Here is a 16,866-nt window from a genome sequence, read left to right on the forward strand (position 1 = left end):
GTGGAGGAGTCTTTCCGGTCACGACTTATCTGTCCATATCCACTCCAGTTTCAAATGCCATAAATACTCTTGAGCGTGGCACGACCCTGCTTCAGTGTGGACCAACCCTGGAGCCACTTGGGGATACTAAGCGAACCAGGTGGAGGATCCAACACAACGAGGAGCTCTCCCACTGTAGCCATGTCACAAGGTAAAGATCCCAACACTCACATCTCCTGCTTTTAATTTAGACTGAAATGCAAATAACTGAGTAACAGAGGAAAATAGACAATTTAGGCGCTGTAATGCTATAGGAGGTCAGAATATTGAGTGTAAGAAAAATGAGTTTGGCACATGATGTCATGATGTATGACTACATATTCGGGGCCTGGATATCTATGTCAAGTGTCTGTTTGTTGCAGCTTTTACATTTAAATGCATTATTTTATTATTTTACCATCTTAAACTTTCAATCCAACAAAGTGTTGGAGATTGAGCGCTGTGATCTTGACATCAAGAGCAACAAGCGGAGCCACCACACCGAGCAGAATGGAGAGGATCGCTTGATTGTGAGAAGGGGTCAGCCCTTTAGCCTCGTACTGCATCTCAAAGCCGGCAGTCCAGAGTTTAACCCTGAGGAAACAAGCCTTACCCTCATTGTTGAAACAGGTACTGTCCACTGTGTGGTTTTACACAATTGTGGTGCTTGTGAGCATGTGTGAGAATGTGCATGTAATTGTACATTGCATGATATTTTAACCAACAAGAGCATAATAATATGCACTAAAGTCACAATGTGTGTGTATTTTACTGTACAGGTACCTTGCTCGGTAAGGAATCAGACACAAAAGTCTCCTTTGGTCTGAAGGACTCCACAGATGACAAAGAATGGAGCGCATCTGCTTCTAAGGCCCCTGGAAACACTGTAGCTCTCAATATCAGTTCCTCCCCAGAGGCCCCCATCGGGTTGTACTCTCTGAGCCTTCTTCAGCAGGGACAGAGCACCAGCCTTGGGGCGTTTGTCTTGCTCTTCAACGCCTGGTGCCCCAGTAAATATACTTTGCCTTTTTACTCTTCACTCAAACCTTTCTCTTCATGTTTTATTTATTGAATCCAGAGGAAAATAAGGATTAAATACCTGTAACGTTAGATGCATAAAAATGTTGCTACAATGATTTGGATTTGTGTTTGGCCACACATTTCAACCCTTCACCAAATACAATAGATTTGCTTTTTGTATTTTGGCGAAAAGGGACATTTTGTTGTCCTAGTACTGTTGATAACGTGAATGTACTTGCAGGAGATGCTGTTTACATGAGAAGTGAAACCAAGCGGCAGGAGTACGTTCTATCCCAGCACGGCCTCCTCTATCGGGGCTCAGCCACACGCATCCACCACAAACCATGGAACTTCAGCCAGGTGAGGAAAAGTCTTTACGGCAACCTTTAAATAGGAAAAATCCTCCATCCCAGGTCATCCAGTGAAGTAGTCATGGCATGCATTCACATGAAAAGTCTTTGTGGCATTCAGCCTATAGGAAATGTTATGTTGTTGTCAATCCAAAATATGTAATTAATTCAATTGAAAAAGTCTTAATTCTTATAAGTCTTATTCAACAGGAAACATCCTCATGTCACTCATCGATATATAAAATATTCAGATCCGAAAGAAACGTGTTACTGTGTGCCTTTGGCCTTTGGCACGCAGTAACTCAAATAAATAGTAGTATAAAATCCGAGAAGCGATATTAACTGGACAGAACTTGTTTGGGTTGTAGTTTGAGCCAGGCATTCTGGACATCTGCCTGAAGATCTTGGATGAGGGTCTCAACGTTGTGTCCGACACTGACCAAGACTGCTCTGAGAGACGAAGCCCTGTGTATATCACCAGAGTGCTGAGCGCCATGGTAATCCCCGCTGACCACCTGTTGGTCCGTCCCAACTGTCCCAACTCTGTCTATCTATTTGTCAGTCATCCCACCATTAACCAACATGTGCATAATAATGATCTGCTAAAGTTTATATTTTTGTCTTATGAGTTTTAGGCGTATCAGTATCAGTATTAGTTCAAGCATTAGTATTGAGACTTTGACCTGGTTGAATAAAGGTTTAATACGAATGAATTAAGAATGAATTAATATCAGTATCAATATCAATATCAGTATAAGAATAAGTATTAGTTTTAGTACTAGGACCATTTGTTTATGCTTATGGGCAAACCAGTTATATGCAAGCTACTGGGGGGTCAAATTGAATTTACAAAAAATCTCCATCAATCCAACTTTATTGCTCGGTAACGGTGTCTTCCCCCCCCCCCCCCCTCCAGATCAACAGTAACGACAACGAGGGTGTTCTGGTGGGAGAGTGGGCGGAGTTCGAGGACGGAGTGCACCCGTCCACCTGGATAGGGAGTGGGGACATCCTGCGGCAGTGGGCCGACAGCGGGCCCGTCTGCTACGGCCAGTGCTGGGTCTTCGCTGCTGTGGATTGTACAGGTAGGCCTACGGTCTGCTCTGGCTGTTTGTTCCTCTGGCTGTTCATATCTCATGCTCTATCAATTTATATATGTCCCTTTTTTATTCGAAGATTCGATTTTTTTAGATTATGAAATCTGGTATATCATTTATGTATTTGTTTGTCTATGTTGAATTCGTATGCCTACCCTCTCTCGGCACAAGTGTCCCGTGCGCTGGGCATCCCCTGCCGAGTTGTCACCAACTTCAGTTCCGCTCACGACGGCAACGGCAACCTGCTGATTGAGAAAATGTATGATGAGGACGGCGAGAGGCTTGAAGACCCAGACTCGGTGTGGTCAGTGTATATCCAATACAGTAGAGATCAGCTACTGAGTTCCCAGAACGCTCTGATCGCGCTGTTGGATGCTGGGGTTAAAAAGTCTCAAACAAACACCCCCTCGTATTATTCCAGCAGGGCCGAGCTCTCCGAGTGGCCAACGACGTGCGTCGCGACGTAGGTCGCATTGGTCGCGACGTAGGTCGCATTGGTCGCTGTGTTGGTCGCTCGTATGGCTGCTTTCAGTCGCTGTGGTCGCTGGCTGGCTCGCTCAAAGTCTATATAATCAGTTGATTTGCATGTTATTAACGTTTTTTTTGCGAGAGTTGAAGTACCAGAAAGCCATGCTCTCTGGCGAAAGCTACCTACAGCTCTTTATTGCTAATATTGTTTTAATATTTTTCTATTGAAGTAGCCTACAGTTTAAATGATGAAATCGTTGGTTTATCAGTATCAATAAAAGATATTAGTTGTAATTTGGGGCGTATTCAAATAATGTATTTTCGCCAGAGAGCATGGCTTTCTGGTACTTCAACTGTCGCAAAAAAACCGTTAAGTTACCTTAACATGCAAATTAACTGATAAACGACCGCCCATAGATTTTGAGCGACCAAGCCAGCCAGCGACCACAGCGACTGAAAGCAGCAAGACGAGCGACCTACGTCGTGACCAATGCGACCTACGACGCGACCAATGCGACCTACGTCGCGGCGCACGTCGTTGGCCACTCAGAGAGCTCGGCCTTCCTCTCTAATTATAGTGTTCACAGAAGACACCAATGTGTAGCCTAACTAATTATTTTTTGGGGGGAAATTCTGATCAAATTTAGGTCGGTGTTCACAAATACATTTATGAAAACACATTAAAAAGAAAAATGTAAAAAAATCTGAAAGGCTCTTTCAAGTGTTTTTCTTAGATCTTCTTTTTTAAACTGTAAAAAAAAACTGATATAATCTCACATTTCTCCGTCCTGCCCCATCAGGAACTTCCATGTGTGGGTGGAGAGCTGGATGGCTCGGCCTGACCTGGAACAAGCTGGGTTTGATGGATGGCAAGTCAGCGATGCCACACCACAAGAGACGAGCGAAGGTAGGCCTACATGGTGAACGCAATTGAATATTCTTGCTCTGGAAACTAAAAGAGCCTCTGTCCCATACCTTGGTCACTCTCCATGGGCTAGCCAGCCAGCAAGCTTGCTAACTTGAGTTCCCTTGCAGGTGTGTTCTGCTGTGGGCCAGTTCCAGTCAGCGCTATCAGGGAAGGGGAGCTGACCAAGAAGTTTGACGCTCCCTTTGTCTTTGCCGAGGTGACTTTTATTTCATTGTATTACCAAATACTAAGGTCACTGAATTTCCTCTTAGTTGATTGGCTCGCCTCATGTCATTCCGAACAGCACTGCAGTCGTACTCTTTGGCCCCATTTTCTTTTTACATTTAGGCAGAAAAAGCACATTCCTGGTCATCATTTTGCTTCTTGCGTCTCCACTTGCTCAACAAAACCAAGATACCATTATGATATTCATCAAATCCATGTTATACTCGGGATACTAGTATCATACCAGCATATTTAATCTCAGTGGCTACTGATGTGTTTGCATTCAGGTTAATGCCGACGTCGTTGAATATGTCAAACTGTCAACCGGAGACTTCGTCAAGTTCAGCGGCTCGACAGATTCCATTGGTCAAAACATCAGCACCAAGGCCGTGGGCAGGGACAAGAGGCGGGACATCACTCATCACTACAAGTACCCTGAAGGTGCGGTCGCACCAAAAGACAATGTTTCAATAGTTAGGTGAGTGCTGCATGCAGCACTGCCCATTCTCTGACAACTAATTCAGATTTGGTAACAACCGTTAGTGTCCAACCCCTGACTGTTAGACACTTTACCTTCACTCCCTCCAGGGTCTGAGGAAGAGCGGCGTGTCTTCGAGAAGGCCCAACACCGCAACAAGCTGCAGAAAAAGGGCAAGGAGCCAGGGCTTCGCATAAAGGTGTCCTATAACTATATATGCACTTCATACAATGTTATACTGTTATAAATATAGATTATATATAGAATATTTTGTTGCAATTCTTTCGTTATTGGCAAAGCTATACAGAGCCTTGTCAGGATTTGTGCTTAGCTTATAATTGTGGGTCAAAAAGGGAATCGGTGAGTTAGCTATGACACTATGACTTTAGAATAACACCTAAATGGTTTGGTGTATCTAGGTATCAACCTAGAAAACTATTTGTGGGAATTGGAGCCAAAAATCTGGTGTAATAATAAGAAATAGACAGTATAACAGTATAACAATAGTGTGCGACCACACTAATGATCTGAATTGTTAGAATAGCATTTGATTATCCTTGGGACAGCATAGTGTAGTGCTGAGGGTATTCAACTCCCAGCCCAAAGATTGGAGTCGTCCACAAACCTTCTGTAGGCATCCTTGAGCCAGTTGCCAATCCCCTACCGGCTAGCTAGTAGCTAAATTACCTGTATTTAGCATACGCTTAACTGTAAGTTAAGCGTATGCTTAAAAGCAAGTGAAAATAACATGCAAGCTTGCAGGTGACTCATAGCATGTGATATCGTCCCCATCGATTTACAGATTAAGCTGGCTAAAAACATGGTGGTGGGCTCAGACTTTGAGGTGTACGCGGTTCTCGCCAACAACTGCATGGTGGCCAAGAGCTGCAGCTTCATGCTGTATGCGCGGGCTGTGCGCTACAACAGTACCAGGGGCGCAAGCTGTGGGTTCATCTCTGACACGGTGACCGTGACGCCGGGGGAAGGTCAGTGGTAGAGGCTCACACAACACTGGAATAATGGGGGAGCCAGAGGGGGGGGGGGGGGGGGCGGTTCAAAACATACATTGAATTATGTCAATATTTCATGCAAAACACGTCACTGACACAATCGTCCAAATACAGATAGCTAAAGCGCAATGAAACCTCCACTGAACCAGCCCTGTGTTGTGCATATTTATGTTTTATAGATGAACTCCTCTTCCTAAAGTTGAAGTATTCAGACTATGGGAAGGTGATCAGCCCTGACCGGATGATACAGGTGACGGCCTTCGTCAACGACAAGGAAAACGGGGAGTACCACAAGGCAGAGAAGCTCATTGTGCTGGATGAACCAGTCCTGGAGGTCAAGGTGGGCATGGATGGCTGGAGGAGTGTGTGGATGTATAGGTGAATGGGGGGGTGAGTGAATGGGTGCATGGATGGGATGAGGGATGATTTGATGGATGGATGAGTGTGTGGACAATGGATGGGCAGGTGTGTAGGTTGATGGATGAATGGATGCGTGTATGGCTGTATTTATAATATATTTAATATGCAACATTTCACACTTTTAATGCAACAAACTTGAGGACGTACAAGGGGCTTATGAGGGACAAATACTGTAGTTTAGGATCATTATTCATACAATCATTTCATAACAATGATGTTGATGCTACACTGAAGATAAAACAATGCGCTTCTCTGCAGCTTACTGGAGAAGCCAGAGTGGGTCAGCCCCTAACAGCTGAGCTCTGCCTGCTGAACCCTCTGCCAGAGGCCCTGCAGGACTGCAGCTTCACACTAGAGGGAGTAGGCCTGACTCAGGAGAAGCCCATCACAATAAAGTACGTCTCTTTGGTCCTACAAGGAGGCCTTAATAGCACTTTTTACTTTTTTTTTAAATTGTAAGAAAATTTGGACAATCATGGTGGCTTCTGATTCTTTTTCTAGGCTGGGGACCGTGGCTTCAAAGCAGGAAGCCAAGGCTAGTGTCCAGCTGTCACCCAGGGAGGCGGGCTCCACTGTGCTTCTGGTGGACTTCGACAGCGACAAGTTAAAGAACATCAAGAACTTCATCCCCATGGTGGTGATGAGTGCTGCCCTCTCACCCTCTCTCAATACTATTGCAATGACATAGAGCCGCAAATATACAACTCTCACTTCGCCAATTTAAGCTAACCAAAACTCACGCTACTTGCCTTGAATCATAGCTTATTCATTTAAATTTGATGGTTTTATGAAGTCCTTCAGCAGTTTTAACGCACTTCTGTGCTATTTATAATTTGTTACAAAAAACTTGGAAAGTATTGATGGGCAATTAATAATTTTACTGTCAAAATAAATGGTCTAACCATCCACTATAAATCCTGTCGTCTGCACCTTTACTTGCACAAAACAGCTGGACAACTACTGTATATGTTCAAATGGTTACACTTTATTAGTATCCATTGAAGCACTTTAATTACAGAAATGAATAATCAAACGCTAGTGGAACAGCATGATTCTGCAAAGAGAAACGGTCACTTAACATTCAAATAATGCAGTACCATCCTCGTACACCTGCAGCACCCCTTGGAAAAATCACATCCATTCTGCAACGCTGTCAGACAGCGTGTCATCCGTGGGACGAAAGTCAAATATGGAACGGTCTACAAAGCTGGTGTCCACAATCTTAATGTAAACTCACAAAACCTAAACAGTTTCATTTGGTGCTGCCGTGTGACTCATGCCATACTCACATAAGACTCAGAGATCGCAGATATGCCTGCCAGGCCTGATCGTTTGATCAGAGTAGTCCTGACTCCTGAAGTTGGTACAAGTTAGGTAGTACATATGGACAGTGTACTTTGTAGTTGATCAGTGGTACAGTTCAGAAAGCTTTTAAATAATTTGTTACACAAATTAAGCCTTTGTCACTTTAAAAGCTCTCAAATATCATTTTATCTGTACATAGATATGAAAGAACACCAACCATACCTTATTCCAATTATGAGATCTGGCCTAAACAAATAAAAACGGGAAAGAGATAGTACGTTGCTGAACTACTAGGCCTGTGGTTTGCATTTGGATTCTTACCCTCCTAAAGCTACTGAAATGTCCTAACATTTAAAAACCATGACTCCTCTACCAATAAACACCTGAGAACTGTCCTTCAGAACTGAAGCGGTGTAGACCTTCTGATGCTAAACAGGGATACCAAGGGTAAAAAAAATAAAAATACACAAAAAACAATGTGGCAAAAAATGTTTAACACATTAAACAGATGTTTTTCATACATTTAAAAACGAATGAATATTCCTTTTTTTCCTTTTGAACAAATGGGAGCTGTAGTTTTCCGCATAACAAAATGTGTCTTTTACCCATCCATCGAAATTCTCCAATGCATGAACTACTTGCACTGTTCATTTCTTGTTTAAGCTCCATGCTCAAACAAAGAAGAAAAAAAAAACACTAAACAATAATTTAAAAATAAGACATTCCAAATTAAACGATTTAAACTCTTTTGAACCTAAATCGGAACACCCAACAAAAGGTCAAGAGCTGTTGCATTCCAGGCTTCTACGTCCACGGCAAAGAGTCTGTGATGTCACAGTTGTAGACTATCGGCACACGCGCGCACGCTCACGCCCTGCGGGAGAAGCGCCCGCTCTCCCAACGTTTTAAAGCAAACTTAACAAAATGAAGGGAACACACTCCTTCACATCGGGGGTTGCAGCGAGGTCCCGCCAGCCCCATAACACATTATGCAGGGCTTCCTCTGACAAGTAGTGATTAGGCATTGCCAGTCATGACCTCACCCTCACCAACCCTAATGCATAGACACACACACACACATATATATCTGAGACCGTAGCAGACAGTCCCGGCATAAAAAAACTTGAAGGTATTAAAACCAAAAACAGGAAGCCATAGTTTTCCGAGCTGGTGGAGTAGAATCTTTGATAATAAACGGGCGGGAGAAATGGAGGGAGTTGTTGTGTCATTGAAAAATGTCCACTGTGACTTTTCTCTCCGTCTCTCACTCTCTTGCTCTGAGAAGCCACAAATTGTTTGGGGGGGGGGAGAGAGAGAGAGAGAGATAGTGTGTGTGTGCGTGTGTGTTTGTGTTGACTCCACAGGTTGGCGGCGGGGTTAGAGTGTGTATGTGTCTTGGGGGGGGGGGGGGTCTCAGTCAGTGGAGAAGAGGTCACCAGCGGAGGGCAGGGGTGCGAGGCCCCCCGTCACGTTGGGGAGCAGCGAGAGGTCGGGCAGGCTCTGGATGTGGGACTTGAGCTCCTTCCGCACCGTGGTTACCCGGGCCAGCTTCTGTTTGAACTCCTGTAGGAGACACAGGGGTAGAGTTAGGGACACCGAGAGCCAGGTGGTCCTCTTGTCTCTGGGACAAGTTTAAAGTCAACTATTGGAGAAAATCGAACTTCAAGGTGCAAGGTCCTTCGAAATATAGTAATAAACTGGGTGAATATCTAAATGTAATCCAAAATAAATACTAACCATGTTTAAGGTCAATTCTAGATTTTTCAAACTGGACACTATTTTCCCATCTTTTTGGGTCTGACTAATTCTAATCGTTTCGATAGCAAGATACGCTTTCTGTAGTCCCAGACAACAAATCGTAGCAACGCAACCCTTGCAAGATTTCAGAACAAGACTTCTCCTCTATCCCGCTTCAACACTGGTCCAATTCCATAAATGTTCGTCCACATTAGTCAGAAGACTAAAAACAAAAGGATAATAGGGCCCAGATTGAAAAATCCCCAAGTTACAGATTCTGTTGAACACTTTAGCCTTCAATTCGTTTAATCTTTCCACTAAACTTATTATGATACCTCTTAAAAAAAAAAAAATCTTTTGTTTTACTGATTCTTCCTTAGGCATATCCATCCACACATCTACACTCATCACATGTCCAACCACACTGGCGCTGGTGATCCTCTTTGGAGGGCCTCACCTCCAGCTTCTTCTCCCTCTCCCCGAGGGCGTTCTTCTGGCTGCTGATGTAGTCGGTCAGCATGCGTGCCAGCTGCCGGCGGTCCTCCAGCTCCGCGGCCAGCCGCCCGTTGTACTCGGCCAGCAGCAGACACGCCTCGTCCACCGTCTTCGACAGCCGGTCCGCCGCCTCCTTGTCTGGGGGACGAGGAAGAGGGGCAGCAGGGTTAAGGAGAATTCTCTAGTGTCGATTTATTCATGTCTTGATTTAAGGCTACGCCGGGCCAGGAGTCTTGCAGGTTTAAGTCAGTGAATGACACAGATGGCGAGGGCCTATAGAAGGGGCGGGCGATATGATTTTCCGGTATTGATTATAAGTAAACAAGGAGACCGCTAACCGGTGATCGGCAGTCTCAATGCATTAAAACGAGACCCTTTCATCACGCATTAATAAACTAATAAACGCCACGGAACATACTTCCCACAAAAGGCGTGTCCATTGATACACACAGTGCATTATACGACTTGGGTTGCAGACCAAAACACACACACCCACCACACAAGTGTGTCTTACCAGTGATCTTTTCCAGTAGCGAGACATCCTGGACTTCCTGCGGCAGCGAGGCTATCTTCTGGCGCACGGCAGCGTCTCCCGACGCGGCGTTCTCCAGGTCCTGCAGCGCCTTTACCAGCTCCTCAGTCTGACCGCCGCCATGGGGGGGGGGGGGAGGTAGGAAGGAGCAACAACAAGAGTTCAAATAATGCTAAATACAACAGATTATTTGATAGTCTTGTTACTCAGAATGGCTTGGAAACCATGTGCTGAAATAACAAATAAGCTTTGCCTAAAGGCTCCCATTAAATGAGGTATCAAATAAGAACATGTACAAAGTGATATTCGATTGGGTAAAGAACAATGTTTTCAGTCAAGAGCATCCCCATCCTGTGATGCCTGAACGATGGCGCCCCCTACCAGTAGAGCGGCGGTAGCGTCGGTGGTGTGCGGGGAGGCATGGCTCCTGTAGTCGTCGTCCTCCTCTTCCTCCTCCTCCTGGATCTTCTGGTAGCTCCGCTTCGCTGCCCTCTTCTCCTCTATGGACAAGGGAGCAGGAGGGAGAAAGATAGAGTTTATTTCAAACGTGACTGGACCTAAATAAACAGCTAATAAGCAAGAAACAAAAATGTAAAACAAAAGCTTTACATATGCAGGGAAAAATAAACCCTGAGGACTTGAAGTAACAGGCAATTCCAAGTTTGCCCTGATTACGGCACAACAGTTGGATATAAAAGAATAAATGAACGAATGACTGACTAAATATGAAACAAAGGCGGAACCAGAGAGACAAAGACAACTCACCGGTGACTTTATCGTTGGAGGACACGACTGGAATAAAGAAAGAGAGACGTGTCACTCACATTCAAAAGACATCATCTGGGCGAAGCAGCTATTCAAATCATCCAGTGTCTTCCAAGATACTCAATACAAAACACGTAAGAATACCTATAATCTTGGATTCATCATAATTGGATGGAAATTAATCTCAGATCTCAGCACAACTAGTATATTTCAAAAAGCGCCAGGGAGCGAGAAAAAAAATTACTACAAGATCAAGTGGTTGAATAACCATTGAGTATTGAACGTCTGTGTTGAAGCATGCAGGCCACCCACCGGCAGGCTTGGGGCTGTTGGAGTCCTCAATGGCTAGTTTGAGCTGCTGGATGAAGTCTGCGCGGTACAGAGCCCTCTCCTTCCAGATGTTCAGCAGCCTCTCCATGGGCTTCTTACAGCTCCCATCTGCCTCCCTACAGACCAAGGGTTTCCAAGAGAGTTCACAAGTTCAAGAGAGCACAACCAAGTATAGAAGGTGAGTAAGCATTGATAAATGCAGTACAACAGATACACAAATAACAAATCAACTGAAAAAGGTTGTGTTAGTAATACCGTATCATATCATCATATAACTATTTGATGGGGTTGCATTTAAAGTTTTACTTAAAGCATTATTGCCACAAGCAAAATTTCCCATAGACAGTAATCAACCCATAATACACTGAACATGTCATCTGGATATTCAATGAACATCACCACAACTCAATGTTCACATTTATTGGCACTCATGCAATCAAGATTTCTAGTAACTAACTCATTCCCATGTCCATGTTTTGAGACAAGAATCGACACTCACCGGGCCACATGGGAGCATGCATCGACCAGGACGGTCTCGAAGTCTTTGGCGAACTCCGGTCCTTTCTTTTTGCTGTTTTGGATAACATCGTTGGCTAGATAGAGGAACGTCAGCTTCCTACTGGTTTTCGCTAAAGCACAGATTGAAAACTCCAGTTAGTACGATAAGGGATATACCTGATCGTATTCCAGAATAAATCCTGAATACATTCGTTTGGACAACCATGCGTCTCACAGCTCATCATAGACGATACGTCTGTAACATGATTGTTTGAAGGGTTGAAAAACACAACAATGTACCACATTGAATGGAAGTTTGAAGAAAGAATGCACTAACCCTTTTTCAGCTCCCTGTGCCAAACTTTGACGATGAGAGGTGAATGTTTACGATGGTGGATGATCCACAACGACAGGGTCTGAACGCTCTGCTGGGAGTTGCTGAGTTCAGAAAGCTTTTTCTCCAGGGCAGACTCGGAGAAGGACGACATGTTTTGTCTGGTGTACCTTCCGCCTTTAGTTATTCAAGAAACTCACACTTGCAGCGCTGGTTTGGTGAAATTTAACTAAATCCTGCAAAGTTATCCAGTTGACCGAGCGAGGCGTGTTGCGTCGAGGACAGTCTGAAAGTGACCAATATAATCTATTCGTTCACTCATTTGGTTACTGACGAGAAAGGGTTACAAACTTCCAAAGCTGTAGGCTTTTAAACTTGCTTACCAAAAACAGTGTACTCTTGTCATGAGGCATTTGTTTACAGTCCCATCTAGCTAGCCACGCAAGGCCACCATCGCCGAACGAGACACCCAGCTGCTATCTAGCTCATCGCCTGCGCGTAAACAAATCGGCCTCTCAGCATTCCGATTAACAATTGAATCAGATCGCAGAACAAGAAAAAAAAAAGCTGAAGAGTTCTATTAAAACTCAAAAATCCTCGGCACTTTCCAACTATTCAAACAGCGATCTTCGAAGATGGCCACGACATTTCACCTCACCATGCATGGCGCACCGTGATGACGTAGAAAACGAGCAGCCCGTTGAGTCAGCGGTGCGCTCTCAAAACCGCCGAACAGAACAAGTGTTGGTCATAGCAAAATAAAAACGTATGCGAGGCCGAGACATGAAGTACTGTTCAGTTGATGCGTTAGTTAATAACAAGTAACCTATTTACTGCCTCTTTAATGATGATGAAATACTATAATTGTCTCGATTGTTTTCTTTTCATTCAATATACGGAATATACGTTTTATTTTACTTTCGACCGCTAGGTGTCGCTTGGAGCTTGGTTGCTATAAAATGGTCCATGTTATTATATTGGAATCAAACTAAATAAGCGTTCATAGGCTTTCGTTAAAACACACAGTCAAATACAAATAGTGCAAATCAGCACCCTGTTACCATTGATTTATATAACGAAATCAAAAGGCATCACTTTAGGCCTACATATTTAGCCATTTTCGAATACTTGTAAATGTGTGCACCTCTTTGAGTGTTATCAGGTATAGGAATAATAATAATTAAAAAAAACATTACCAGTAGGGTTGCTTGTTTGTGTGTGTGTGTGTGTGTGTGTGTGTGTGTGTGTGTGTGTGTGTGTGTGTGTGTGTGTGTGTGTGTGTGTGTGTGTGTGTGTGTGTGTGTGTGTGTAAATGTGTGTGAGTGCGCGCATACATGCGCGTGTGGGTACACGCGTGCGAGTGGTCGTGTGTTAGTGCTTGCATGTCTGTGTGTGTCTTTAGGGTAGTTATGTGGTCCCATTGTTAACCAAAGACAACATAATATTAATAATAACACATTGTTTTAATTATAGTTTATAAACATTTGGCGTACAAAACCAGAAAAACACCGTTGTGAAAGGAAAAGTAAAACAGGTGGATCGGCGGAGTAGTCTCCGCCCAGTAGTCATACGGTAACCATAGCAAGTCAAGCCGCCCAAGACGCTCCACGTCCCGGACTACTGGGACACTGCCTACCGACCCGTGCCTTGCACTCCCTAACCTGACGACCGGAGAACGTCTATGGGTCCATGGTCCAGTCTGCACTTTTAGGATGTGACAAGTTGCTTGAAGTCCACATGGAATATTTTTATTTTCTTGTAGCGAGTTAACGAGTCCTTGGGATAGCCCACTTGAACCATGCCAATGCCGACGGAAAACGGATCCGTAATGTACTCGGGATCGGAGTTGATTAAAATTAAAGCACACTATTGTGGGTGAGTACACCAATGTTCGCCTAGTCTGCGTCACTGGTGTTTAATAATGTAACGGTGCTATTACAATAGTGTATGTAGCCGAGTGCTACTCTACCCGGTCGCCACTGTCACACCTGTAGGATAGGTTGAGGGTGCTGAAACTTTGTTGAATGTTCAAAGCATAGCTGTAAGACAGTGTGCCTGTTAATGATTGAATGATTGTACAATTCAACTTTTAATATGATAATGGATGGGAAAGCAGATGATAGGTATCTCCTCATACGCACAAAGCTGGTGAATTGGCTTGGCTACACTTGAAAAAGTAGTCGCAAAATGCTGAGTCAGACAATTTAAGCGATTAATTTAAATTCTTCTCTAATCTAGAACTAGGTCATTAATAGTTTGAGCACACCCAATGGTATAACACAGTATCAAACAGATGATACTGTATTATATTATTATCATTGTATAACCAGATATATTATTGGTTACAGGAAGGATGTGGGTATGAGGAAATTGTGTACTGGTAAATTTAACAGGGACCCACATTTTATTTTCAAGGGGTTTTGTACCAGTTTTAAAAGCGATTCATCAACTAGTACCTCAAGGATTCTATATACCGGTGTCAATTTGCTGTCATTCATTTCTCAAATTAATCTCTACATTGGTAATCTAACCATTAACGGTTGTGCTGTGCATCTAGTCTAATCTGTATTATCTCACCTTTCATCCGGTAAGAAGTGCTACAAAATCACTTCAACCTTTAAATTCATTACTTCATTTGAATTACAGCATTAAACAGTATTGTCTTGTAAGGGCCCTTTATATACAAACAAAAAGCCTAATGATTCATGTATGATAAAATTATGTGTATGTTAGCTGATGCTAGTTGAGGATGCAAATTCCCTCGCCTTAAAAAGGGGTAACAGGTCCAAAAAGGAACTGTGTCCTTAACACTCACGCATTTATTTAGCCCTCCTCATCAGACAAATGCACAATGGCCCAGAGATACTGCCTGTAGTGGACACAGGTCTGCCACCTGTTTTTCCTTGAGGTGTTTGCATGTCCTGGAGAAGCTGTTAGTTAGGGAACCCTCTCGTTGCAACACAATGCGGGCAGCTGGCCAAGAGTACGGCTACATCTGGCTTCTTGGCTGGAGAGCTATAGATAGCAGCTTTAAAAGATGACAACACAGGGAATTCTCAAAACAATTGCTTCACACCAGTGGGTCTGAAATGCTACCATCTGAAAGAACAAACAGTTTGGTTGAAACGCTGGCCAGAGAGAGAGAGAACGAGACCCAGACAGTAACACCAACAAAAGTAAGAAAGGTTTCTCAATATGTCTCTGAGCGTATTGGTTTTCTCTGGAAAATAGCTCTGTGTTTTAGGCCGAAGGTCAGTTGGTAGGTTTACAGCAGCCAACAATAAGCATGGTTGTTCTTTTTATATTAAACAGAGAGAATCAAAGAGAAAGGAAAAGGGGAAATGATCCAATCCCACAACATTTGACGGAATACATAGTCTTGCCTCAAGGGCCGGGCCAACTGGTTTGGAACCACTGGTCTATTGAATTGGGTCAGAACTTGGTAATGCCCTATTATATCCAAAGTATATTAATAGGCTCAGAAACCAGAAGGCTGGACGACCACAGAAGGATTTACTGCTGCGACATTCCACCATTCTGTTGAAACTTAACGCTTGCAAGTGCTTCTCTTCGGCTAACAAGAAACACAATTGACGCCCGCACAAAACTGCTGTTTATTTGGTAGCAGTCCACTTGAGTTCTCCAATTTCCAGACATTTACAGGCTATGTTTGAATCACTGTCCCTGACGCCATAACCATGCCAGTATGTTGGCACATGTTGGTTCTTATCTAATCTCAAAGACCTTGTAGGCGGTGACGTCACGGCGCTGCCTGAGGTTCCATGATGAAGTCTCTCTGTGAGGAATTAAGGGCACTTCCCTTCTATGTCACACCTCAATGTTCTCTGCCTCATCATAGGATTTACTGTATTAATGGACGATAAATATTATACAAACTTTGACATGCCTTTGGGATAATGGTGCTATGCAGGGTAACATTTAGATACTCTGTCCACTATTGTTGCACTCTTAGCTTCCGTGTATAAAAACTAAACTGGCCATCACCTATTGGTCTTCTACTTGTGTTTACCGTCAAAATCACGAACATTTGATGTTCCAATAATGATCTAGGTTTAAATACCATGAAAAATATTTACTTAGCTTGCCTCTGCAGTCAACGTTAAAGTTTAGCCTACAGGCTGTCTCAAGCCCATTAAATGGGACTTTCCGATCTATGAGATTGAGGCAAACAAGGCCTCCTGCTTGAAAAAACCTTGAAATGATTACCACATAATATCTTAAGTTGGAGCTCCTCTCAAAGACCAAACCCAGGCTGTTTCATGGGCCCCTTTACATTCTCGGTAAACAGTGCAAGGGTCAGCTTTTGTTCCTAAGAGGTGTGTTGTGGTGTGGTCCAGATACACCTGGAGTCATACCTTACGCAGGTGTACGTGTTGTCAATAGGGTTGAAGACACCAGGCCGAGGGGAGGGGGGGTGTTATCAAATTTAAAGAGGAGAAGGGCTATCGAGAAGTCCGAAAAATATTGTATTGTTACTTTAAACACATTTAAATGTATTTTTGTGTTAAGCACTTTGTATTGTAGTGAAGCATTGAAAGTGGAATATAAATAGACTTTGTTACGGATTATGTATATAGTTTTGTTGAGTTATTTCACCTATGACAACATGCCAGCCGGCGGCACTGAATGTTCCCCAGTGGAACAGTGCATGCTGGGTAACAATCTGCCTTGCTCCTACTCCTCTTCCTCCCCCTCCTCCTCATCCTCCTCTTCCTGGTAATCATGGGAAGCAGAGTCTGACACCATCTCCCCTCCACTCCTCCTCCCCGTCCTCGGCCCGGGGACGGTCCCCCCTTCTGGGTTCTCTGGCGACCTGGTGGTGTGGTTGTTGCTGAAGGAACCTAGTACCGTGTCAC

At 43.8% G+C, this 16,866-nt stretch overlaps 3 protein-coding genes across 4 annotated transcripts in view; 2 read left to right on the plus strand and 1 right to left on the minus strand.

The window, feature by feature from the left end:
- The first annotated feature begins 79 nt into the window (after positions 1-79).
- Positions 80-6,922, plus strand: LOC130388971 (protein-glutamine gamma-glutamyltransferase 2-like). Its single transcript, XM_056598613.1, has 15 exons — positions 80-190; positions 463-648; positions 798-1,028; positions 1,280-1,398; positions 1,757-1,885; positions 2,305-2,473; positions 2,657-2,789; positions 3,754-3,860; positions 3,989-4,077; positions 4,373-4,526; positions 4,674-4,762; positions 5,366-5,549; positions 5,753-5,913; positions 6,252-6,388; positions 6,495-6,922. Exons 1-15 carry the CDS (start codon positions 181-183, stop codon positions 6,679-6,681), a joined length of 2,085 nt encoding a protein of 694 aa, XP_056454588.1. The 5' UTR covers positions 80-180; the 3' UTR covers positions 6,682-6,922.
- Positions 6,506-12,704, minus strand: rprd1b (regulation of nuclear pre-mRNA domain containing 1B). Its single transcript, XM_056598624.1, has 8 exons — positions 11,993-12,704; positions 11,657-11,786; positions 11,140-11,273; positions 10,828-10,854; positions 10,444-10,562; positions 10,045-10,171; positions 9,493-9,668; positions 6,506-8,861 (listed from the first exon to the last, which is right to left on the minus strand). Exons 1-8 carry the CDS (start codon positions 12,141-12,143, stop codon positions 8,712-8,714), a joined length of 1,014 nt encoding a protein of 337 aa, XP_056454599.1. The 5' UTR covers positions 12,144-12,704; the 3' UTR covers positions 6,506-8,711.
- A 720-nt stretch (positions 12,705-13,424) lies between these two features.
- prkcz (protein kinase C, zeta) overlaps positions 13,425-16,866 on the plus strand; it is a 75,501-nt gene continuing 72,059 nt past the window's right edge. Inside the window, exon 1 of one of the 2 annotated variants that reach the window (XM_056598644.1) lies at positions 13,425-13,864. In XM_056598644.1, coding sequence (XP_056454619.1) covers positions 13,788-13,864 — 77 coding nt within the window. In that variant the 5' untranslated portion in view covers positions 13,425-13,787. The remainder of the gene's footprint in view (positions 13,865-16,866) is intronic. The other variant, XM_056598637.1, reaches the window with a different exon arrangement.

This window comes from Gadus chalcogrammus, chromosome 1 (assembly GCF_026213295.1).
Source record: "Gadus chalcogrammus isolate NIFS_2021 chromosome 1, NIFS_Gcha_1.0, whole genome shotgun sequence".
NCBI classification, from domain to species: Eukaryota; Metazoa; Chordata; class Actinopteri; order Gadiformes; family Gadidae; genus Gadus; species Gadus chalcogrammus.